Source organism: Macrotis lagotis, chromosome 2 (genome assembly GCF_037893015.1).
Source record: "Macrotis lagotis isolate mMagLag1 chromosome 2, bilby.v1.9.chrom.fasta, whole genome shotgun sequence".
In the NCBI taxonomy this organism is placed as follows: Eukaryota; Metazoa; Chordata; class Mammalia; order Peramelemorphia; family Peramelidae; genus Macrotis; species Macrotis lagotis.
This window is the reverse complement of record NC_133659.1, coordinates 218,897,975-218,923,108: the sequence shown is the minus strand read 5'-3', so window position 1 is coordinate 218,923,108 and position 25,134 is coordinate 218,897,975. Positions and strand designations below refer to the sequence as shown.

Sequence of the window (25,134 nt, the reverse complement as noted above, 5' to 3'; positions counted from 1 at the left end):
TATTATTTTAGCTCTGGTATAGCTACCTTCCTTTGCCTTTTATTTCATTAATTCCCTTGATATTTTCGAGCTTTTGTTGCTCCATATGAATTTTGTGACTATTTTTCTAGCTCTAAAATAACTTTTGGTAGTTTGATTGATATGGTACTGAATAAGTAATTTAAATAAGGTAAAATTGTCATTTTTATCATATTCATTCAGTCTACCCATGAGCAACTGGCATTTGCCCAATTATTTAGATCTGATTTTATTTGTAATGAAGTGTTTTATAATTTGTTTTCATATAGTTTCTGAGTTTATCTGGGTTGATAGATTCAAAAGTATTTTATGCTGTCTATAGTGACTTCAAATGGAATTACTCTATCTCTTGCTGCTGGGCTTTGTTGGTAATGTATGCAAATACTGAAGATTATATGGTTTTCTTTTACATCCTGCAACTTTGCTAAAGTTGCTAATTGTTTCAAGTTTTTTTCTAGTTGATTTTCTAGGATTCTCTAAGTATACCATCATATCATGAGCAAAGAGTGAGATTTTTATTTCTTCATTGTCTTTTCTAATTCCTTCAATTTTTTCTTCTCTTAATGCTAAAGCTAACATTCCTAAAACAATAGTTAGATTTATCTAATTAAAGAGAGGGAGGTTGAGATCCTTTATGTTTTACTATCTATGTCTTCCTGTAACTCATTTAGCTTCTCCTCTAAGAAGCCAAATGCTATACCACTTGGTACATGTATGTTTAGTATTGATATTACTTCACTGTCTATGATGCCTTTAGGAAGATATAGTTTCCTTTCTGACCCCTTTTAAAGAGATCTATTTTTGCTTTTGCTTTATCTGAGATAAGGATTGCTAGACCTGCTTTTTTTCACTTCAGCTGAAGCATAATATCTGCTTCGAATTTGTTCCTTGTAAACATCATATTGGTAGGATTCTGGTTTTTAACAAATTTTGCTATCCACTTTCACCTTATGGGAGAGTTCATCACATTCACATTCAGTTATAATTATAAACTCTAATACCTTGCATCCTATCTCCCATCTTTTTGTACTTGTCCTTCTCCTTTCACCCTATGGCTCAAGAGTGGTTTGCTTCTGATTATCCATCCCCTCCCTCAATCTGCTACCTTTTTCTTTCCCTATTCCCTCCTTTCTCTCTTTCATCAGTCCTTCCTTCCCTTGCCCACCTTTCCCCTCCTAGTGCCTGAGGGGTAAGATAAATTTCTAAACCCAATTGACTTTATCTGGCTACTTGAGCCAAATCCAATGAGAGTATAATTCAAGCAATTTTCACTACACCTTCTTTCCCTCTACTATAATAGGTTCTTTGTGTCTTTTCATGTAATGTAATTTACTCCATTAGGCCTCCCCCCTTCCTCCTGACTCATTCTGATCACTTCAGCTTAATGTCTTAAATTTTTTAAAATCATCTCATTAAAATCTACTTATATCCATACCTTCAGTCTAAAAATACCCATAATAGTTACAATTCTTAAGAATTATGAGTCTTCTTCCTGTGTAGGGATGTGACCAGTTTAATCTTTCTGAATAACATTCTTCTTCCCCCCATGTTTATTTTTTAATGTATCTCTTGAGTCTGAATTTTAAAGATTTAATTTTCTGCTTAGTTCTGATTTTTGTTTCCAACAGCAAAGTTTGAAAGTCATCTATTTTGTTGAAAGAATATGCTCAATTTTAGGGCAGCTAGGTGGCACAGTGGATAGAGCACCAGCCCTGGAGTCAGGAGTCCCTGAGTTCAAATTCAGCCCCAGACACTTAATAATTACCTAGCTGTGTGGCCTTGGGCAAATCACTTAACCCCATTTGCTTTGCAAAAACCTAAATAAACAAACAAACAAACAAACAAATAATATGCTCAATTTTCCAGGATAGCTAATTCTTGGTTGTAATCCAAGCTCCTTAGTCCTCTGAAATATCATATTCCAGGTCCTTTGATCCTCTAATGTTGATGCTGCCAGGTCCTGACTTGCTTCTTTCTGACCATGTGCAGGATTTTCTCCTTGATCTGATAATTCTGAAATCTGGCTACAATATTCCTTGCCATTTTCATTTTGGGACCCCTTTCAGAAGGTAATTGATAGATTCCTTCAATGACTATTTTAACCTCTGATTCTAGGATATCAGGGCAGTTTTCCTTGATGATGTCTTTTTTTTTTTTTTTGCAAGGCAAATGGGGTTAAGTAGCTTTCCCAAGGCCACACAGCTAGGTAATTAAGTGCCTGAGACCGGATTTGAACCCAGGTACTCCTGACTCCAAGGCCGGTGCTTTATCCACTACACCACCTAGCAGCCCCCCTTGGTGATTTCTTGAAAAATGTCCTGAGACTTTTTTTTATCATGGTTTTCAGGAAGTCAATTCTTAAATTATCTATCCTGGATCTATATTTCCAGGTCAGTTGTTTTTCCAATGAGATATTTTATATTTTTTTCTATTTTTTTCATTTTTTAAATTTTGTCTGACTGATTCTTGATGCTTCATGGAGTTATTAGAGACATTTGTTCCAGTCTATTCTTTTTTGGATATTTTTTCAAGGCAATGGGGGTTAAATGACTTGCCTAAGATCACAAAGCTAGACAATTATTAAGTGTCTGAGTCCAGATCTGAACTCAGGTACTCCTGACTCCAAGGCTGGTGCTCTATCCACTGCGCCATCAAGCTGTCCCCTGCCCCAGTCTATTCTTAAAGGAACTATTTTCTTCTGTTAGCTTTTGCATCTCCTTTTTCATTTGATCAATTCTATTTTTAAGGGAGCTCTTTTTCCATTTATTTTTTTATTTGCACAACTGTATTTTTTTAGGATTTGTTTTCTTCTTTCTGTCACCTGTGCTTCCTTTTGCAAAATGTTGAAATTCTACTGCATTTCTTTTCCCAATATTTCCTACTTGATTTTTAAGATTCTTTTTGAGCTCTTCCGAGAAGTCTTTTCGGGCTGAGATCCATTCATACTTTCCTCTGCAACTTCACACGTAGTATTTTTTTTTAAGGTTTTTGCAAGGCAAATGGGGTTAAGTGGCTTGCCCAAGGCCACACAGATAGGTAATTATTAAGCGTCTGAGACCAGATTTGAACCCAGGTACTCCTGACTCCAGGGGCGGTGCTTTATCCACTACACTACCTAGCCACCCCACACACATAGTACTTTTTCTGCCATCCATCTGCTTTTGAGATGTTTTGTTTTATCTCCAACATAACTTTCTATAGACCTTGATTTCCCCTGATCTTTTTTTAATTCATTTTTAGTTGTTTTGTTTTTTGTTTTTTTTTTTACCAGATACTATTCTGTGTTTCTTGTGTTGAGGAAAAAGCCCACTCACAGATTTGGGGGTTTGAAAACACTTAGAGAACTGTTTACTGGCCGGGCGGCCAATGTTGGAAATACCGGGGTTGGGGGGATATGCTCTCTTGGTCACTCCCAATGAAAATTCCAGTGGCATGCTCACTGGGTGGACTGAATTGGGAATGTTGGGGCTTGCTCACTGAATTAGGCCTTCCCAGTTGAGAACACCAAAGGTTTGCTGTCTGGACTGGGCTGTCCAGTTCAGTCTTGCCAACTTATTGGGGGTCTGGAATACTTGTGTTAAGAGTTCTCCCAGCTGGCCTCTTGTGCCGTCGACCTGCTGAGTCTAGACTCCAGGGGCCTCCACTGGCGTTCTCTCCTGTAGCTGAGGAACTGTGGTTGGTTCCTGCATTGCCCCACTGCTCTGTTCCATGCCCTAGTAGGACACACTCACACTCCAAAATTCATTTAGAGGCTTGTTCAATGTTGTTTCTGAGGGAAATTCAGTAGAGCTTTAGAAAATTTCTGGCATCTTTCTGCCATCTTGGCTTCTCCATCTCCAGTTTTACTACTTTCAAATTGAACGTCTTACCTTATATAACTCTATTTTAAGAATGTTTTCCCTTTCAACAACAGACTTTTAAAGGGCTATTTGTTGAATCTTTAAGTGAGATTTCATAGGGCAAAATCAATTAAAGGAAAATCTATATGTACGTCCAAAATACTATCTATTTTTTATTAAAGTTACAGATACTGGGATTATCCCAGAAAAGGAAAATCTATCAGTTGAAACAAACTAAAATAATTTATTGAAAATCATTCATGACCTTACCCATCAGGCAAATCATTATCAAATAAACGACTGCAGTCCACAACTTGTCCTCCTGTGCCTATTCGGTCTCTAGATTGAAGGCTTACTATTAAAACAGCAGAAGACAATTACACAAAGGTTGACAAAACTAGAAATGCATTTAAAAAGAGAACAACATACTGAACAATTATTCAAAATTTTAATAGCTTTTATTTAAAACTTAAATGGTATACATTTTTTTAAAAAAACTTTTCCATAAAATTTAAAACCCCACTTATGAAATCTTCCCTTTTCAGGCATGATTGTTATGAAAATTTCAGACTTGGTTATAGCTTATAATATGTAAGTAAATTAAAAGTGACTTCAAATAGAAGTTGCCCAATACAAACGGTATATGACAACATGATACATAACCTGGTAAAAAGATCTACCATATAAAAGCTAACATACAAAAAAGGAAAATTAGTCTCCATATGTGGAACCTTATATTGAACTACTAAACTCCTTTATTATGTCACAATTTTTCAGTCTTTGATTATAAAGGTCTGTATTAGCTTCAAGTCAAAGTAAAAGGTGTTAGTTTTGATTACTTAACTAGACACTGAGACATCTCATTCCCATTGGGCCTCTGTTTTCTTTATCATGCCCCAAGTAAACTCTTAAAATCTCACCATCGTGCAAGATCTAAACAGTCCTGCTACTGATACCTCATTAATAACTTTAAGGCTCCTTTGATGAAGCCATTAAATTCTTCCATTTAAAGATGGAAGACTGTAATTTCCTCATTTCTCAATCTGCTGAACTCATTTTGAACTTCTTTGACCTTCTCCACTACACCTTCTCTCTTCCCTCTTTTCACCATTCTTTGCACAGCATTCCTTCATCAAACTATAACCTCCTTGAGGGCAAGAACTATTGTATATCTTTATCCCCAGTACTTCGGCAGGTGCAAGATATATATAAAATATATGTATGTATAACACATATTGACATTGTACTTTTAAGTTTTTACACAATAAGCCAAAGTGAAAAAATAACTTAAAAAAAAAGAAACAAAGGTGGTAGTATAATTTCTAATTAGCACTAGGCTCAAACATTTAGGTCCAATGACTGTACACATACAACCTATATCAGATTGAGATTGCTCTGTGCCATGGGGAAGGGAGAGAGAGAAGGAAGAGTGTTAGAAAAATGTGGAACTCAAAGGTTTGCAAAAGGATGAATGCTGTAAACTGTCATTGCATATAATTGGAAAAAGTTTTAAAAACTATAAAACAGACCAAAGCTAAAAAGACTTGGAAGATTCCAGTATTATATACTAAAAAATTCTTAATTAATTTATGTCAGCATATAGTAATGGAAGCACCAATTCAGGAAAAGTAGGTATAATGCAATTCAGGATTCCTAGGGATCAGGATCTGCATAGGGAATAAGTATACTAAGCACTACAAATTTTATCATAATGATCCCATAAAACTCTAAATTCAAAACTCTAGGGGGGGTTTTTTAGGTTTTTTTTTTTTTGGCAAGGCAAACAGGGTTAAGTGGCTTGCCCAAGGCCACACAGCTAGGTAATTATTAAGTGTCTGAGACCAGATTTGAACCCAGGTACTCCTGACTCCAGGACCAGTGCTTTATCCACTACGCCACCTAGCTGCCCAATTCAAAACTCTAAACTACAAAATATTACATTCTTGAAATGGTATTTACTAAGCTAGATATTTATTTGTTCTAACTGAAATTTCTCATTCTAATTTTTCCATAAATAAATTCTCAAAAGACTTCTGATTGAAATGAACACATTAAGAGCCAGAAGAGCTCAGTTCCTAAACTCCTAAGGAGTATCAGAATGAATAATGATCAAAAATTAAAAAAAAAAAACATTATGGTAAGTTCCCTGAAATTGCCAAAGGCAATAAGACAATAAGAAAGCTGAGTGCTGGGAAATCAATCTTGCAACAAACTACTGAATGAGCACAAGTATAGAGCCCAAAGTCTGCAGATGCAGACTAAGGCAAAGTGAAGTCTCCAGAGTTCTAAATCCAGGGGCAAAAAGACTGAAGTGTTTCTATTAGGAAACTATGGAGGGCTAAGAACTTATAGACCAAAAGACCTCAAATGCATTGAAAGTTTGCAATACTCACCTTCAAAAGATGTAAGGAAGGTGATAGTGCCTCAAGTTGGCAAAAAGACCCAAATAAGAGATTTAGAATAGTAAAAGATACCATACTCTTCAGAGAAATATTATAGTGGAGAGGAAAAACATGGAATACTAAAGTATTATAAAATACAGAAAATTCAGTTTAAATTATTTTTTAAAAGAATATAGTTACCTAGAACAAGTGGCCTGAAAAATAGTTCAACTAGAAAAAAATTTAGGAATCATCATACTCCTTCAAAACCCCTGATTAAGCAAAAGGACTGGATACTATATCATTATTTTAAGAAATCGGAAATTAAAACTGTCTCAGATCTAATCAAACTAAAGAGCAAAGTTAAGTTTGACAGAGTCCACTGGTCACCTCTAGAAGGAACATCACGATAAAAATTCCCAAGAATGTCTTGGCCAAATTCCAGAGTTTCCAAGTCAAAGAAAAAAAATACTTCAAGCGGCCAAAGGCAAGTTCAAGAATCTTCCGGTTTCATTTATAGATTTCACACAAACACACATACAAACACGCTGATATCACTTGAAAAAACATTTAGCAAAAACATTGGCAATTACAGATGACCTGAAACCTGAGTCTTAGCACCCTATATACCTTCTCTTTCCTGCTGTTCTATAAAAGCAAAATGGGACCAATAGACTGAAGGCAATTTTGTGCTTGGGGCGGGGGGGGTTTCTCTCTGATGATAAGCCTATCCAATATTTAGTTAAGTTGATCTCAGACAATAAACTATTTATTGCTAGGGACATATTCCAAATCTTTCCAACATGGAGAATCTGCAAGAAGGCTCACCAGAATAATGTTTAACCCAGGGTCAGTCCATATCATCATGAGGCATTCAAGAAGGTCTTTGAAGAGCAGTTATTTCATAGCTATCCTTATTTTAAAAGCAAATTTACAATTTTGTCAAAAACTGAACTCAAGCTCACTAGGGAAAGGATATAGATTCTGTTTTCCACATCTTTGGAAATGTCAGATATTTTGTCCTTCTGGTCCAGTCTTGCAGTAAGTCTTCTATTAGCATGACTTTTTTAAAGATCATTGACAATGATGGATCCACAATTTTATCTTCCAATTCTTTCAATAGTCAAGGATATAGTTTATTAGGAGCTGGAAATTAATTCATCAAGGACAACTACAAAGTCTTCTCTTGCTGTCTATTTACCTCCTTATCTTGGATATCAACCTTTCTATTAGTTATTTTGTTTTTTTTTCCTTTCTACTTCACTCTCTTTGTCAAATAAAACAAAAGTAAAATAAAATTTGAGTAGTTCTGCCTTCTTTCCTTAATCCAATATCATCCTCCATTCACTCTTAGTAGTGGTCTACCAAACCCTTTCTTTGATACTCCTTTTTTCTCAGTTTTAAAAATAAAAATTCTTTTTGATGTCATTAGCTTTCCTCTGCAGAAAATTTGCAACCCTGACCTTATTCATGACTATACTTTTGTATTAATCCTCAATTATCTGTTATTTCTATTTTTCTGAAGATATCTTCTTAAAACTAAGTTAAACTAGTTTATAAGTTCACCAAACAGCTTCTTAAAAGAATTCCACTCCTGTAACCTATCAGAATTTCCTTTTTATCTTTTAGAATATCATTTTTAAAGAGTTTCTTGGGGCGGCTAGGTGGCGCAGTGGATACAGCACTGGCCCTGGAGTCAGGAGTACCTGGGTTCAAGTCTGGTCTCAGACACTTAATAATTACCTAGCTGTGTGGCCTTGGGCAAGCCACTTAACCCCATTTGCCTTACAAAAACCTAAAAAAAAAAAAGTTTCTTAATCCTTCTGTATTAACTTCTCTGAAATAATTTTTATTGCATGGGATCATATCTAGTCTTTCTTTGAACACTTTAAAATCTGTTCTTTCTCAATTCCTTTCCTTCTATGGTAAAATTCTAAATTGTGCTCATGCTTCAATAATAGACTTGTATTCTATATGCCAAACTCTTTATATGCAATATATCCCAATGAAAATGTCCCTTTTTTACTTGCCTCTAGCTGCCATTTAAATGTTGTTCATCATGCTTTTCCCCCTACATATATTTATCTTAACCCATTCTCACCCTGCCTCTGACCTTTGCCATTATCCTCAGATAATACCTACACTAAAATATGGCTATAGTTGTTTTTCTTAGACCATACTATGAATCTGCATAACAAATTAAAACCGTCTTAATAACGGGTTTATTAAAATTCTTCTAATAAATACAACAAACAGTGCCAATTTTTATTGTAATAAAGTTCCAATAAACTTTCCTAAGGAAAAGGGCAACTGGGAGAACCAAAAAACATTAAAAGGAATACATATTAAATGTAATCTTTTGGCGCATGAGTACAGAGTGTAGAATAGAATATTGCACATACTATCATATATGGTAGCTATATCAGGTTGTTTTGTTTAACTACGTCTATTTAGTATAAAGTAGGGTTCTTTATGGAAGAATGGATATGAAAAATGGTCATGGTTTAAAAAACAAAACGCATCAATAAAAGAGCTTTTCTGTTTTTGTTTTTTTTAAAGAAATTCAAAGTTTCAAGGTTTTGAAACAAGTTGGGAGCTCACTATTTTTTTTTTACAAAAAGGAATATACCAAATTTCAAAGCACTAGGGCGGCTAGGTGGCGCAGTGGATAGAGCACCAGTCCTGGAGTCAGGAGTACCTGAGCTCAAATCTGGCCTCAGACACTTACATAATTACCTAGCTGTGTGGCCTTTCATGAGCCACTTAACTCCACTGCCTTGCAAAAAAAACAAAAAAACAAATTCCAAAGCACCAAATCACAAAGACACTCATAAAGACATAGAAAAGATATTTCTTTTTTTATTACTCCTTAAAGAAAACCTACTTTTTAAGTACAATGTAACTCAATATCAAGTGCCTTGTTAAACATAACTTCCACTCTATTTTCTTTTAGTAGGAAGAGGAATAAAAATGTAGATGAGAGCTCGCAAAAAAAAAGCCACTTCTTTGATCTATAGCACTATGACCTTAATAATTAAGTACTACATTTTAAAATTTCCAGCTGGCATGGATTCTCTGAAAACCAAATAAAAAGAAAATACTATATAATTCTGAGTAAAACCACTGTTTTTTTGCTCCAGAGCAAAGACTTTAAACTAGGATTAATATCTTCAAAAAAATAATATTGATATGACATACAGCAACACACATTTTCCTAAGTCTTTATTACCATCCCATGACTACTTTAGCATTTTCCAACTTCCTGAAAATTGACAATGTTTGAAAGATGGCTTAAGTTGTTTATACAAATTTTTTATAACATGTATATATCATTTCTGAAGATTCAATAGCTCTTCACTTAACAAGGTTTTTATTACTCTTATTTACATGTTGCAAATATTATTTATAACCAAATCACATTTTTATTGAGAGTACCAAAATCCTTAAAAGACAGAATATCAATAACCTTAAGGCAAATTCAAAGTTGGAATAATGTCAGTCATCTGATTCTGATGAGTTCAACCAATCTGTTTTCAATAAAACAATGCAAACATAAAATTCCATACTTACCTACTATTTGTCCTCTAACTGTTTCATTGTCATTTGGCCCAAGTTTGCATAGATCCAACCGCTGATCTATTTTAAATACACAGAAAAAAAAAAATATCGTAAGAAATTTTCAGCTGACAAAGATTAAAATAACGACAAGTGAGTTGCTAAATACTTGGAAAGTAACCGACTGTTTAAGAAAATAATTTATCATGCTGTTAAGAAGCTTCCCATAAATCTATTAAGATACACACACCACACACACGCAATACATGATTACAAAAGACAACATATTTTAAATATTATAAAATGACATGGTATTTATACATAGATGGCTTAATGGATGTCAATAATGCAATGCAGCACCTGTACTTCAATCACCGATTCTGACAAAATAACAAAATAGAGAATAGATTAGAAAACATAAAGCCAAATATCTTAATTTTGGCCATATCTCTACATTCGAGGCTATCAATGAAGAAGTAATCCTAAAAACTCAGCAAATAATATCTACACAAAACCATCTGCAACCACATTCTCATGAGGTTAATCAATAATGACACCTAAGATCAAAAGCTTGTCATCCCCTAGCATAAAATAGAAAGAACAATATTCAAAATCCCTCGTAGGACTACATAAAAAATGTAAAATTCCATATATGTGATGGCAGGTATATTGGAATCAGTTTCAATTACGTTGAAACATAACAAAGTTTAATCCATCAATCAATAACTATTAAATATCTATGCTATCCTAGGCACTAGAGATAAAGAAACAGCTCACATTTCAATAGAATATATACAGTATATATAAAGATAATAAATACAAATAAAGTTGTTAGTTTACTTTGTTTTTTAGTAGTTTGAGAGGGAGGGCACAAGTCACTGGGCAAATCCAGAAAGGCTTCATATAGAATGTGCTGCTCGAGATGCATCTTAAAAAATAAGAGGGGTTCAGTGAGGCAAAATAAAAAGGAAATGCATTCCAGACATGGGTAATAATAGTCAGTGCAAAAGCAATGGGATGAGATTGAACAGAGTGTATTTGGAACAATGAAAAAATTAGTTTGGCTGGATCTTACAATTCGAAAAAGGAAGTAATGGTGAAGCTAGAAAGATTGGGGACAGATCTTGAAAGACTTTAAAAGATCAAAAGAGGTTATATTTTCTTCTAGAAGGAAGAAAAAACCACTCAAGATTAGTAAGTGGAAAAATGACAGTCAGATCTGCATTTAAAATCACTTTTACAGATGTTTAGACAATAACCAGGAGTAGGGAAAGACATGAGGCAGTAGAACGGTTAGGAGAATGTTGCAATATGATAGGGAAAAGATGACAAGGGTCTAAACCAAAAAGGTAGTGATGTGAACAGAGATGTAGTGAAGATTAAAAAAAAAAAAGATTAAAAAAAAATCAGAGAGGGGCAGCTAGGTGGCGTAGTGGATAAAGCACCAGCCTTGGAGTCAGGAGTACCTGGGTTCAAATCTGGCCTCAGACACTTAATATTACCTAGCTGTGTGGCCTTGGGCAAGCCACTTAACCCTGTTTGCCTTGCAAAGAAAAAAAAAAATCAGAGAGACCAGGAAACAATGTATATGCGGGGTGAGTAAGAGCGAAGAGTTGGTAAGACTGAGGTTACAAACCTAGGAGACAGAAAGAAAGAATGTCAGTGTCCTTAGCAGAAATAAGCAAGCTTAAATAAGCGTGTTTAAGTGGGAAGGGCAGATATGGGGGGAAATAAAATCAGTTCTGTTTTGGACATTTAAGTTTTGAGATGTCTGTTCATTTTCAAATATGCAAATGACTGTTGGTGTTGATGCGAGACTAAACCTCAAGGAAGAGAAAAGAGTTGAATGTTTGGGTCTGAATCATCTACACAGAGCCGATAATTATAAATCCCTGGGAGATGATGCTGCAGCCATGAGAAGAGAGAGTAGGACAGAGCCTTAGGGAAAACTCACAGTTAGGGGACATGATATAGGTATTTCTCTATATTTTTAGTACATTTCTCTAATTATTAGAAAGAATGGTAGAAGGAAAATGAAGAGAAAGTAGTTCATAAAATCCCAGAGAAAAAAGAGAATCTAAGAAAAGAAGAAAGTCAAAGAAGGCCAAGAAGCCTGAGATGACAGCCAACACAAAGAACCTCACCCATTCTCCCTCAACTACCAAACCTATTCCCACTGGACTATAAAGAAGGCTGGAAAAATATGGTGGCTCAAGCAACTCATTCAAAGAAAATCACTCTATTTCAATGGATTTCTGTTTACATTAGAACAGATGTTTGTGGAAGAAAGATACTAAATAATCAGGAGAGTGAACTGAGAATTCCCAGCTGAGGATAAAAGTCAACCTTAGGACTCAGACTCAATTTTCCCTACGGAGCAAATGAGATATGACAATTAGTACATAGTGAGCTAATTATATTTGACTCCATATGAGAAATTAAATCTGTGATTAAGGTGATTTTGACTGGTTTCTGCTTTGTGGACTAAGAATGCACTGGCTTGCAATTGGGAGTGTTTTATGAATTACTCATCCTTTTGTGCTGAATCTGACACCTTTTCCCTTTATTGGATAGATTAAGAGTGTGTTAGGCATAAGTCAAATATGAGAAGCATATGAATAAAGTTTAGTAACTCTTTGACATCCTTTATCCAGGATCAATTGACCACTTCACCCTCAACCCCAGGAACTGGTAGCCTTTTCTTAGGAGATGATAGTGCAGTCAAGACATTGGTGATTTCATGAGAGTTCCTAGTCAATGAATACTTGAATATAGACCTAGAAATACAGCAGCAAAAGTGGAATACAAGCACACATATTTTCAACCAAGATTGGCCAAATGATCAGAATTTCTGAACTCTAGTCTTATAGAAAAAAAGGGAAGAAGTTTCTACAGCAAGAGCTACAAGACTTCCTCTTGGGACAGGTAGGTAGCATAATGGACAGGTGCTCTGAGTTCAAATCTGGTCTCAGACACTTAGTAATTACCTAGCTGAGTGACCATGACCAAACCACTTAACCCAATTGCCTCACAAAAAAAAAAAATGCAAAAATTACTTAGTTGTGTGACCTTGGGCAAGTCACTTAACCTCATTGCTTTGCAAACCCCGCCCCCAGCAAAAGATTATTTCCATTCCAAGAGAAGTACAAATCTTTAGGACGATATCATAAAGGGGCATGCATCAAGGTGGCACAGTGGATAGAGCACTGGCCCTGGAGTCAGGAGTACCCGAGTTCAAATCCGAACTCATACATTTAATTGCCTAGTTGTGTGATCTTGGGCAAGTCACTTAGCCCTATTGCCTTAAATAAATTTTTTTGTAAAAAGAATGGTATCATAAAGTTTAAGGCTTATATTTTGTCAAATTAGCAGAATTTCAAGAAGTTGCCCCCCTCCAACAATACCTGTTTTCCTTTTCAGGAGGGTCAAAAACCCTTGGTGAAGCCATGATTCTGGGGCTGTTCACTTCAACAAGCATTTATTAAAAGTCTCATTTCTAAGATATCAAGCAATAATGTCAATTAATAAATATTTATTAAGAACCCACTTCATACAGCATTGTGTTAAGTGCCAGCAATACAAAAAGAGGAACATAGCAATTCTTGCCCTCCAGAAATTTACTATTATACAAATATATTCACATGTATGAATATAAAACTGATCGATTTATAATTTAAAGAACCATCTTCCCCCCCACTGAAAATTAAGGGATATGAATAGGCAGTTTTGAGAATAAGAAATACAAGCTATCAATAGCCATACAAAATGCTCTAAATCACTAATAATTAGAGAAATGCAGATTGAAATGACTCCTAGGTACCACCTCAAATCTATTAGATTAGCAAAGTTGACAGAAAAGGAAACTGACAAATGCTGGAGGGACTGTGGGCAAAACAGATACATCAATGCAACCCTGGAACTATGACTTGCTTCAGTCATTTTGGACAGCAATTTGGAAATAATTATATTAAGTCCTTTTGTAGGGGCGACTAGGTGGCACAGTGGATAGACCACCAGCCCTGGAGTCAGGAGTACCTGAGTTCAAATCCAGCCTCAGACACTTAATAATTACCTTGTGGCCTTGGGCAAGCCACTTAACCCCACTGCCTTGCAAAAACCTAAAAAAAAAAATTATAACTCTATATTTTCTAATAGCAAAGGAATGGAATTTGAGGAGGAACCCATCAACTGGATAATGAACAAAGTAAAGTATATTAATTATTAAGTGGCCCGGTAAACCAAATGCTAAACTTATGAATTTGGAAGAGTTTGGTTCAAATCCTGACTCAGACACATCATAGCTGTGGGATACTAGGCAAGGTACTTAACTTCTCTTAAGTCTCAGTTTCCTAGTTCAATATTAGGAAAATAACATAATTATCAAATTTAATTTAAAAAAATCCAGGGCAGCTAGGTGGCATATTGGACAGAGCACTGGCCCTGGAGTCAGGAGTACCTGAATTCAAATCTGACCTCAGACACTTAATAATTACCTAGCTGTGTGGCCTTGGGCAAATCACTTAACCCCATTTCCTCGCAGAAAAAAAAACTAAAAAAAAATTCCAATCACATAATTATCTCAATAAATAAAGAAAAAACCTTTGACTCACTTATGCTAAAAAAAACCCTACAAGTATAGACATAGAGATTATTTTAATACTATAAAAATATTTACTTAAAACTAAAAGCAAATATTATATGCAAGGGGATATAGTTAGAAAGGATAGACCTTTTCCAAAAAAATACAGGATTATTACAAGTATTTCTACTCTTTCCATCATTATTTGATATAGTTATAGAAATTCTACCAACAGTAAGGCAAGAAAAAGAAATTAAAAACATAGACAGGCAAAAAGGAAGTAAATCTACCCTTATATGCAGATGATATACTGATTTAGAAGATGCAGCAAATTAATAAAAATTATTGAAACATTAAATAGCTTCATCAAGTTGCAAGATAAAAACTAAATCCTCAAATCCAATAGCATACAAAATCTAAGAGTCAATAGCAAAAGGGATATTTCATTCTAAATAATTACCAAATCACAAAATATTTGGTAATCAAACTACTAAAGCCAACAAAATATTTGTACAGATTCAATTACAAAGTGCTGCTTAAAAAAATAGAGAATAGGGTGTGGAAATACTGAGCATTCTTGGCTAGACTATGTCAATATAATTAAAAATGGAGAGGGATGTTATACATGATGTGTTAATTGTTAACAATTCAAAACATTCAATTAACTAGAAAATGACCTTCATTTATGTTTCATCTCTGGAATGTAAATTCTACCAATAAATTAATTTCTTAAATTTAACTTTTTCCCCAGGTAAAGTAAAAACAATTTTAAACATTTATTTTTAAATGAATTCCTCAATAAGGAGGCAAACAATTTGATATAGGCTATACATATGAGGACATGCAAAAAAGCATTAAAACCCAAGAAATGTAAAATTTTAAAATTATACTTCAGGGTGCAGTGGATAGAGCACTGGCCCTGGAGTTAGGAAGGCCTGAGTTCAAATCCAGTGTCAGACACGTAATAATAAAACCTGGTTATGTGACTTAGGCAAGATACTTAACCTCACTGCCTTGCAAAAGACAAAAAAAAAAAATTATACTTCAAGCTGTATTTAGACTTCATCAGTTCTTTCTCTGAGGATGGATAGCATTTTTCATTTATGTCCTTCAAAGTTATGCTGAAAACAGCTAAATCATTCATAGGTGACTGAATTTACAATATTTCTGGAAGTGTGTAGAATTTTCTCCTGGTTCTACACATTTATTTCACTTTTCATCAGTTCACCCAATTTTTTCCAGGTTTTTCTGAGAGCATCCAGCTCATCATTTCCAATAGTATTCCATCACAACTTGTTCAGTCATTCCCCAAATGATAGGCAACCCCTCAATTTTCAAGTCTTTGCCACCAGAAAAGAGCTGCTACAATATATCCTTTTCCTTTTTGTTTTGTAATCTCTTTTGGAAGACAAACCTAGTGGTGTATTACTAGGTCAAAGAGCATGGGGACAGCTAAGTAGCACAGTAAATAGAGAACTAATCCTAAAGTCAGTAGAATCTGAGTTCAAATTCAGCCTCAGCTTCAGATACTAATTGTGTAACCCTCAGCAAGTTTACTTAACCCTGAATGCCACACACACACAAAAATGAATAAAAAAGCATATGCATGGTTTTATTGGCCTTAGCGTTCAGTTCCCAATTGCTCTACATAATGGTTGAATCCAACACCAGTGTATTATTGTCTCAATTTTCCTTCATCCCCTCCAACATTTGTCATTTCCCTTTTCCATTCTATTAGGCAATCTAATAGGTATGACATAGTACCTCAAACTGTTTTAACTTCTTTTTCTTCAATCAACAGTGATTTAGAATATATTCTCATCTTCTATTGACAGTTTCTATAACTTCATCTGAAAACTGCCTGTTCATATTTTATCAACTGGAGATTGATAGTCTCTTATTCCCACAAATTTGACTCATATATTTGAGAAAAGAGAACTTTATCAGAGCAACTAACTATATTTCTCTCTATTCTGTTTCCCCATTTATTCTATTCTCTAACTCCTATCACTCTTCAAAAATGTTTTGCTGGTGGTGGTTAGAAGCTAAACATTTTTGGCTATAATACTCAAGGGAGTTTTCATTTCGGGATCTTTTTCAGGAGTTGATCAGTAGATTCTTTAAATTTCTATTTTATTCTTTGATTTTAGACTATCAGGGCGTTTTTTTATTATTAATTTACTGAAAATGATAACTGGGCTTTTTTTTGAACATAGCTTTCAGAAAGTTCAATAATTTTTAAATTCTCTCTCCTGGATCTCTTTTCCAGGTCAGTTGCTTTCAAATGAGATATTTCACATTGTCTACTTTTCATTCCGTTGGTTTTGTTTTATTGTTTCCTGATGTCTTATGGAGTCATTAGCCTGATCAACTCTAATTTTTAAGGAATTATTTTCTTCATTGAGGTTTTACACTTTTTCCATTTAGTCAATTTCATTTTTAATGAATTCTTTTCTTCAGTTAATTTTTGTGCTTCTTCCATTTGGCCAATTCTGCCTTTTTAAGGGATTCTTCTCTTCAGTAAATTTTTGTATATTTTTTTCCCATTTGGCATATTCTACTTTTCAAGGCATTCTTCTCATCACTGGATTTTTATGCCTCTTTTACTATTTGACCTAGTCTATTTTTTAAGGTGTTATTTTCTTCACTAATTTTTATGTACCTCCTTTACCAATCTATTGACTTTTTCATAGTTGTCTTGCATCACTCTCATTTTTCTTCACAATTTTTCCTCCACTACTCTTATTTGATTTTTAATATCCTTTTTGAGCTTTTCCAAGGCCTGAAACTAATTCATAATTTTCTTGGAGACTTTGTATGTAGGAGTTTTAACTTTGTTAAATTCTTCTAATTTGATCTCTGATCTTCCTTGTCACGAAGTAACTCTCTATAGTCAGATGTAATTTACTCATTGTTCCCTTCAATTTCTTGACTCAGAATATTTTTTGACTTAGAAATCTTTGCACTGAAGTGGGGCTCTGCATCCAGTGCCTGCAAAGGAATCCATGTATTTTCTTCCTTGACCAGGAAGAGAATCCAGAGATCCAGAAGCAGCCATTGGTGCTGCTGATTCAGTCACTCTCAAGACTTGCATCTAGTTTTCCAGGCTGAAGTTTGCACTGGTGTGGTCTGCACTGGACTGCATTCCTCTCTCATCCCAGTGCAGCAGACCTTTCAAGTAAAACTTCCAAGTTGTATCACGTTAGAAAACTGTCTCACTCCATTCTTTTTTGGGTTTCACCACTCTAGAATTTGTTGCAGGGAATCATCTAAACATCTTTGGAGGAGTTTTAGGGACAGTTTCCACCATCTTGACTCTGTCCCTCAATAAATTAATTTAAACCAAATTTTGCTAAAATAAAAAAATCTGGAGACCTTTTAAAGTTCATTCTAAATTGTGTGTGGTGACACATGCTACCAAAGGAGGACAAGACTCTTGATTTTGGGAATTTCGAGCTGCAGAGGGCTAAGCCAATATAATATCCCCACTAAATTAGACTTTTACATGGGGAGATGATGGAGTGGCAGGTCACCAGATTGCTAAAGAGGAGTAAAATTAGTCCAGGTTGGAAACTGATCAATAGTGGATCAGGCTTGTGATTAAGTTTAATATAATTCAGCCCTAGAAAGAAATTAAGTGAAAAATGACATAATGTTCATTTTTAGGAATGATTTTAGCTACAATTATTTTGAAGGGGTGTTATTATACCTTTAATGCTTTATTCCTAAATGAACAGAAGCAAAAAAGTCCTCTTATTTACTTACAACCAGTATCTTTAAGACGGTTGATGGCATTGGAAAGAAGTCGAACACAACCAAGAAATCCAGCACCTTGTTTTTTATGGATCTTCTTGTGATTCCACACACTGATTGTTACAGAATCAGACTTTCCAATATACCTGCAAAATAAGATTTTCTTAGAATCTCTTTTTATATCTGAAAGTCGCAAACTTCATTTCAAATAAGAAGCAATAAAAAAATATCCTGGAAACTTCATCAACATAAACAAAACATTGTAATGTAAGCAGACCTATACATAGGCCATTTTCTATACTTTGATTTAATCAAGTCACGTGGCTAAATATATTAAAATTTTGCTTGAGCATTTCATAAACTTTTTAAAAAATTCCAATATGACCTGAGTTGACCTACTTCTGACACCATTTAAGCTGCATAATGATTTCTGATAGTGGAAAAAAGTTTATTTCATCAACAAATGCCTAAGAAATACTTGGAGATTTAAAACTATTACTACTCCTTAAAGACATAGAAAATGTGATTGCATATTGAATATATTCCAATTTGTTATACAATTAAAAATTTTAACAGTCACATTCTATTATATTAATTGACTTCAAGAAATGTTGTCAAGGTTGACAGACCAAAAATCTGACCTACCTGAAATGTTAAAAATTGCCGTAGAACTGGAATGTACATGCTCATGTAACGCTTTATCCCTGCTTCTTTCCTGTATGCAGGCCTTGAGAGAACAGGACTCTTGCAGATTTCACTTCACTGCCTGCAGACAAGCAGAGCAGGGAAAAGCGTTACTGCACATATCTGTGCATAAACCTACATATATTTTTTTAAAAAAGGCTATGCCATAGATGAATATTAACATGGCTAAAATAAGTACAAACTTTAAGATAACAATAATGACAAAAGTATCCTTTAAATATATCAATGACTTTAAGAAGTCAAATTTTTGGTCCAACAACCTTGACCTTTAAAGTTTTACTTCAAAAAACAAAACATGATAAAATCATCCAGGAAGAGTTCTTTCTGTAAACTGAAAAGATCTGACCAATTTCATTCAACAAAGAAAATATGCTTAATTTATCTCTCTGTCTCTGTCTCTCTGTCTCTCTCTCTCTCTGTCTCTCTCTCTCTCTCTCTCTCTCTCTCTCTCTCTCTCTCTCTCTCTCTCTCTCTTCTTCTGGCTTCCTGATCTTAGTATATGTAAATAACATAATTACGCAATGATCATAAAGTAACTTCACATTTGCTATTCTATTTTTAAAACTAAAAGTTCATTTAAAAGTTTAAAAATCATTTTAAAATACTTCTAAAATGAGTTTCTGGGAAGTCTACAGTTTATCACATGGTTAAGTTATATAATCAACTTTATTAATTTCTTTAGCATTATGGAAATACATCAAACAAGTTAGCAACATAGCCAATGGCCACTTAAAAATACATATTAAACATAGCATTTTGGGACCCTTAGACATTACGTTCTTCAATATCTCTGTGTGAGTATGGGCAAAGAAGAGAGTGATGAGAAGAAGAGATTTCACAATAGTGAATCTGTGTACAGAAATCAAAAATAAAAAAGCTCTTAGTTTTAATTCGCATTTCTCTTATCAATGGTTTAGAGAATTTTTATATGACTATAAATCATTTTGATTTCTTCATTGGAAAACTGCTTGTTCATATCCTTTGGTCATTTATTAATTGGGGAAAGACTTGCATTCTTACAAAGCTACACATCTGAGATAGGAGACTTTTATCTACGAAACTGTCTATAAAATTTATCCCCATTTTTCTCCTTTCTTCTGATCTTGGATATGATTTAATAGTGCAAAAACTTTATAATGTATTCAAGATTATTCATTTTACACCTCACACTGCTCCCTCTCATTTATTCGTAAATTGTTCCCTGTCTGTAAGTCTGACAGTTATATATCCCTTGTTCTATAAATTTTTTGTAATAGCTTTCTTTATATTCAGATCATGTCAATTTTGAGCTAACCTTAGTAAATTGTATTACATATAGTCTATGTTCAATTTCCATGGGACTGTTCTCATTTTCCAACCATTTTTACCAAATAATGAATTCTTATCCCAAAATAAATATTTACATTTGTCAAATAAATACAAGATTACTGTATTAGCAACTATAAATTTTTTGTATCTATATCTATATAGATGGATATCTGTTCCACTGATTTACCTTTCTATTTCTCAGATAATACCAGATAGTTTTTGATAACTAACATTTCATAATACAGTTTAAAATGTGGTACTGCTAAACCTCCTTTCTTTACTTCTCTTTCCCAACTTACTTTGATGTTCTTGACTTTTTGTTCTTCCAAATATTTTTTTTACATTTCTTCCTAATTCAGTAAAATAATTTTGGTAATACAATAGGAAAAACATTGAATATATAAATTAATTTAGTTAAACTGTCATTAACTTAGTTCATATAATTCCTGAGTTTGTTTTGACAAATGTATTCCTAGGTATTCTATACTGTCTAAAGTTATTTTAAATGGAGTTTCTCTTACTATCTCTTTTTTGCAGGGTTTTCTTTGTGATATATAGGAAAGCTGATTATTTAATATATAGGAAAGCTGATTATTAAATATTTCTATTTACTTTATATCCAGCTATTTTGCTAAAATGATTAGTTGTTTCAACTAATTTTTTAGTTGAGTCTTTGGAATTTTCCTAATATATAATCTTTTCATTTACAAAAAAAAGGTGGTTTTATAATCTCATTTACTATTCTGATTCCTTCTATTTGTTTTTCTTCTCTTATTGCTGGTGCTGGTATTTCAAATACAAAACTGAATAATATTGGTGACAGTGGGCATCTTTGTTTCACATCTGATCTTAAGGCTGCTAGCTACTACTAGCATGAGGGGAGGGGAGGGAGGAGGAGAGAGGCATCAAAGACTTAACTGAGAGAAATCCAAGTTACCATGGCGACACAAATTCTCTTATTTGTATGACTAGCACCCATGTGTTCTATGTGTGTGTCCACTCTTCTCATTGATGCTGTGTTCATTTGTGAAAAGTACATCCCATGTACATAGGGAGAATGTTTTATTATTGTTTCTAAAATGTCATTTTAATAAATTTCTTTGCTATCATAAAGTTATTATTACAATAAATTTATTAGATGAAAGTGATATTATGTTATAAAAACGCCTGAAATTAAGACTCTGGTAATATTAGATCAAAAATTATTTGAAATGAATTGCTGAATTGCCCTTTTATATCTCAGTAGCCTGCCATACAAATTTTTCTGAAACAAGCTTGACAAAAGGTAATGTACTCACTACTGGATTAAAAAAAAGACAGGCCAAAGATAAAGGTTCAGACTCCAAACATCAAAGCAAACTCAGAATGAACAAAATAGAGAACTCATATGTGTTAGGAATCCTGGGGGAATTATTAACTGATGGAAGAGGAGGTGTTGGTAGTGATACTAAATACATACATATATATATATATCTCTTATAACTGCCATGTTAAATTTAATGGTCAACTAGGTGGCTCAATGAATAGCGCATTGAACCTCAAATCAGGACAAACTGATTTCAAATTTGACCTCAGATATTAGCTTTGTGACCCTGGGTAAATCACTTAACTCTGTATCACAACTAAAACATTAAATTTTAATATAAACTATTTTTGAAAAAAATGAAATTTACATTCAGTTTCATGTACAATCTTCTTTTAGTCTATATATATACAGAAATAGTGCTCATGTCTGTTAATTTTGTTTTAGCAAATTATATGATGTTGGAAAATCTCAAAGACAACTAAAAAATTAGCTGAAACAACTAATAAGGGAAACTATTAAAATTTCATTTAGACTTAACCAGCTTCCTATAAAATCTAAAGCAACAATTCAAGCAGAAAAACTAAAAAATATTAAAGTATACTAAACTCTCAACAAATATTAGATAACCACTAATTTATCTGTCAGATGGGTCTGAATTATAATTATTCTATTTTTGAAAAAAAATTTAGAATTATCTTCTAATAAATATAACAACAAATTAGGCTTTCTTTAGTCATTTAATCATGCCTGATTCTTTGTGCCATATCATTTTAATACTGTCCACGGACGTGTTTTGGCAAAGACACTGGGATGGTTTCTCATTTCCTTCACCAACAGAATAAGACATACAGAATTTAAGAGACTAGTAGCACAGCTAGTAACACAGCCTGAGGCCAAATTGGAATTTAGATCTTCCTTCAGGTCCCTTACTCTAACCACTGAACCAACTAACAAATTAGGCTAACAGCACAAATGTAATTATCACCTAAAAAAACTAGCTTTAATTACTATCTACAAAATCCATCAGACCATGTTATATAAAACTCCTACAAAGATGTTTCTGTAATTTATACCATTTTTAGTTAGCTCCTTTTTTTTGAGACTGGAAGCTTATTGTCAAGTCTATGGGACCTTGAGTAAAAGTCACTTAAGCACCCTGAGACTCAGTTTTCTAATCAATAAAATAAGGATAATAGATTAGATGGTCTCTTAGGTTAATCCAAAATGAACTATAATTATTTTTAAATACTATTCAATATGTACCTGAGTAAAGAAACTCTAACATCACAAAATGTTTAACCTAGCTTATATTCTCTCCAGGAATTACAAAGGTAATAAAATAAATCAACTTTTTTTTAATTACCAAAGAAATATAATTATTTCACTCATCAAATTGTCTATATTGTAAGGTTTGTTTACTAGTCATACACAACTAAATTGTTTTGGGGCAGTGATTTTAATCATGTCTGACTCTTCATGACCCCAGCTGGGAGTTTTCCTGTCATTTCCTTCTCCAGTTCATTTTACATATGAGGAAACTGAGAACAACAGGATTAAGTGACTTACTTGCTCAGGGTCTAAGGCCAGATTTGAACTCAGGAAAATGAATTTTACTGGTACCAGGCCTGGCACTAATTGCCACACAAAAATAAAAAGACAAATTATTTAATCCTTGCTCTTCAAAGACTCTTTTACCCATCATATTAACAATACAACATATATTATACATTTATTATTGTTCAATCATTTTCAGTCATGTATGACCCTTCATTACTGTATCTTGGGGGTTTTTTGGTCAAGGATACTAGAATGGTTTGCCATTTTCTTCCCAAGCTAATTTTACAGATGAGAAACCTCAAGAGGCAAACAAGGTCAAGTAAGTTATTTGCCTCAGGTCATACAACTAGTAAGGATCTGAAGGGACATTTGAACTTAAGAAGATAAGTTTCTGGGAAGCTAGTTGGTACAGTGGATAGAACACCAGTCCTGAGTTCAAAACCAATCTCAGACACTTAATGATTACCTAGCTGTGTTGACCTTGGGCAACTCACTTAACCCCATTGCCTAGCAAAAACAAAAACAAAAACAAAAACAAAGAGAAGTCTCCACTTCACCACCTAGTTGCTCTAAATATATAGATTAAGTGCTTGCTATATAAGAGGAAAACACAACACACAAAAGGAATGTGAAGGACTCCAGGACATAATGAAGATGGGGTTGGAGTAGGAATCAAGTAGAGTTTTATGAAAAGTAAATTTAAGGGGGCAGCTAAGTGGTACAGTGAATCAACCCCGGAGTCAGGAGGACCTGAGTTCAAATTCAAACTCAGACACTTATTACCTAGCTGTGTGAGCTTGGGCAAGTCACTTAACCCCACTCCCTTGCAAAAACCAAAAAAAAAAAAAAAGTAAATTTTAAGAAATTATAACTAATTCAAGAATTTGAATTTTTTTCTAAATGCTGAAATCTAATGACCTTAAATTATTCAGTAAATAATGAAACCCTACTAGAGCAGGGGATGTCCAACCTTTTGGCTCTTATGTGGCCCTTGACAAGTTTTTGTTGGGGGATATGGTCTAGAAGTGCTAAAAAGTTGGACACCCTTGTCTTGAAAAATATTTTTTCTCAACAATACATATGGAAAAAGGAAGGAAAGTAATAACTGCTTAATAAAGCTTTATGAAAATCAAGATAAAATTATACATAATCATACAGAAATATCTTCTAGAAACCCAAATTTTTTAAAACCTAAGAGATTTAGATATTAGAGTTCACATGTACTTTTAAGAGAGAACTAAATTATAATGAACAACTTCTTTCAAATTTCAGTGAATTTCTACAAGAAATATAACAAGCATCTTCCCCAAAACAACTTTTTAAAAAACTCCTTTATAGCTTGAAAAGCAGAAACAGAATAATTGCCATACAGAGTCAGACTCTTGGGTATTTTGTTGCTAACAGGAGTCCCAAGCATATACTCAAGAGGAATTATGATCTAACAGATAAAAAAGTATTGGACCTCAGGGTCAAGAAGACTTGAGTTTTGAATTGCTAAACCACTGATAATTATTAGTCTTATATGACCAACATTAAAATCACAACCTCTCTAGATCTGTTTCTTCATCTGTAAAACAATGATTACACCACTTTTAGCATCTTTGTTAAATAGTTGTAATGAGGTTCAAAAGATAATGCCTGTAAAACACACTACAAAGCTTAAAATATTCCATCTGTGCTGGCAACAACATCATTATAATTTTAAGCTAGAGAAGGACAAAGCAAAGTTGAAATTAAGAAGATCTGACACACTTACTAGCTGGGTGATTAAACATCTTTGTGACTCAGTGCTTGTACCCAAAGCCCTTAAAGACCCTTTCCAGGATTCTGGGAAGTGGAGGGAGCAAAGAGGGGGAGATGAATCTAACAAAATACAGGACCTTTAAGTAGCCTCTAGACCAGGGTTGAGTAGAAATAATGAAATAGAAATGATACCTAATAACTAACTCTAACATAGGTTTTTAAAGTTGACAGAAAATTCTTTACAAAACATATATGTATCAATATTTGAGAAATGGGGTCTTTATCAGAATTACTTGCTATAAAAATTTCTGATCAAGGTCTCACTTCTCAAATTTAGAGAGAAATGAGTCAAATTTATGAGAAAATAAGTCTTTCCACAATTGATAAATG

At 33.8% G+C, this 25,134-nt stretch overlaps 1 protein-coding gene across 5 annotated transcripts in view; it reads right to left on the bottom strand.

Moving 5' to 3' along the window:
• The window catches only part of SMURF2 (SMAD specific E3 ubiquitin protein ligase 2), a 164,202-nt gene that overhangs the window by 66,867 nt on the left and 72,201 nt on the right, over window positions 1-25,134 (bottom strand). For 3 of the 5 annotated variants that reach the window (XM_074224773.1, XM_074224770.1, XM_074224771.1), the window contains 3 exons: window positions 18,138-18,271; window positions 9,809-9,874; window positions 4,128-4,212 (listed from right to left, as the gene is read on the bottom strand). In XM_074224773.1, the coding sequence (XP_074080874.1) occupies window positions 4,128-4,212; window positions 9,809-9,874; window positions 18,138-18,271 (285 nt within the window). The other 2 variants (XM_074224775.1, XM_074224774.1) reach the window with 2 other exon arrangements.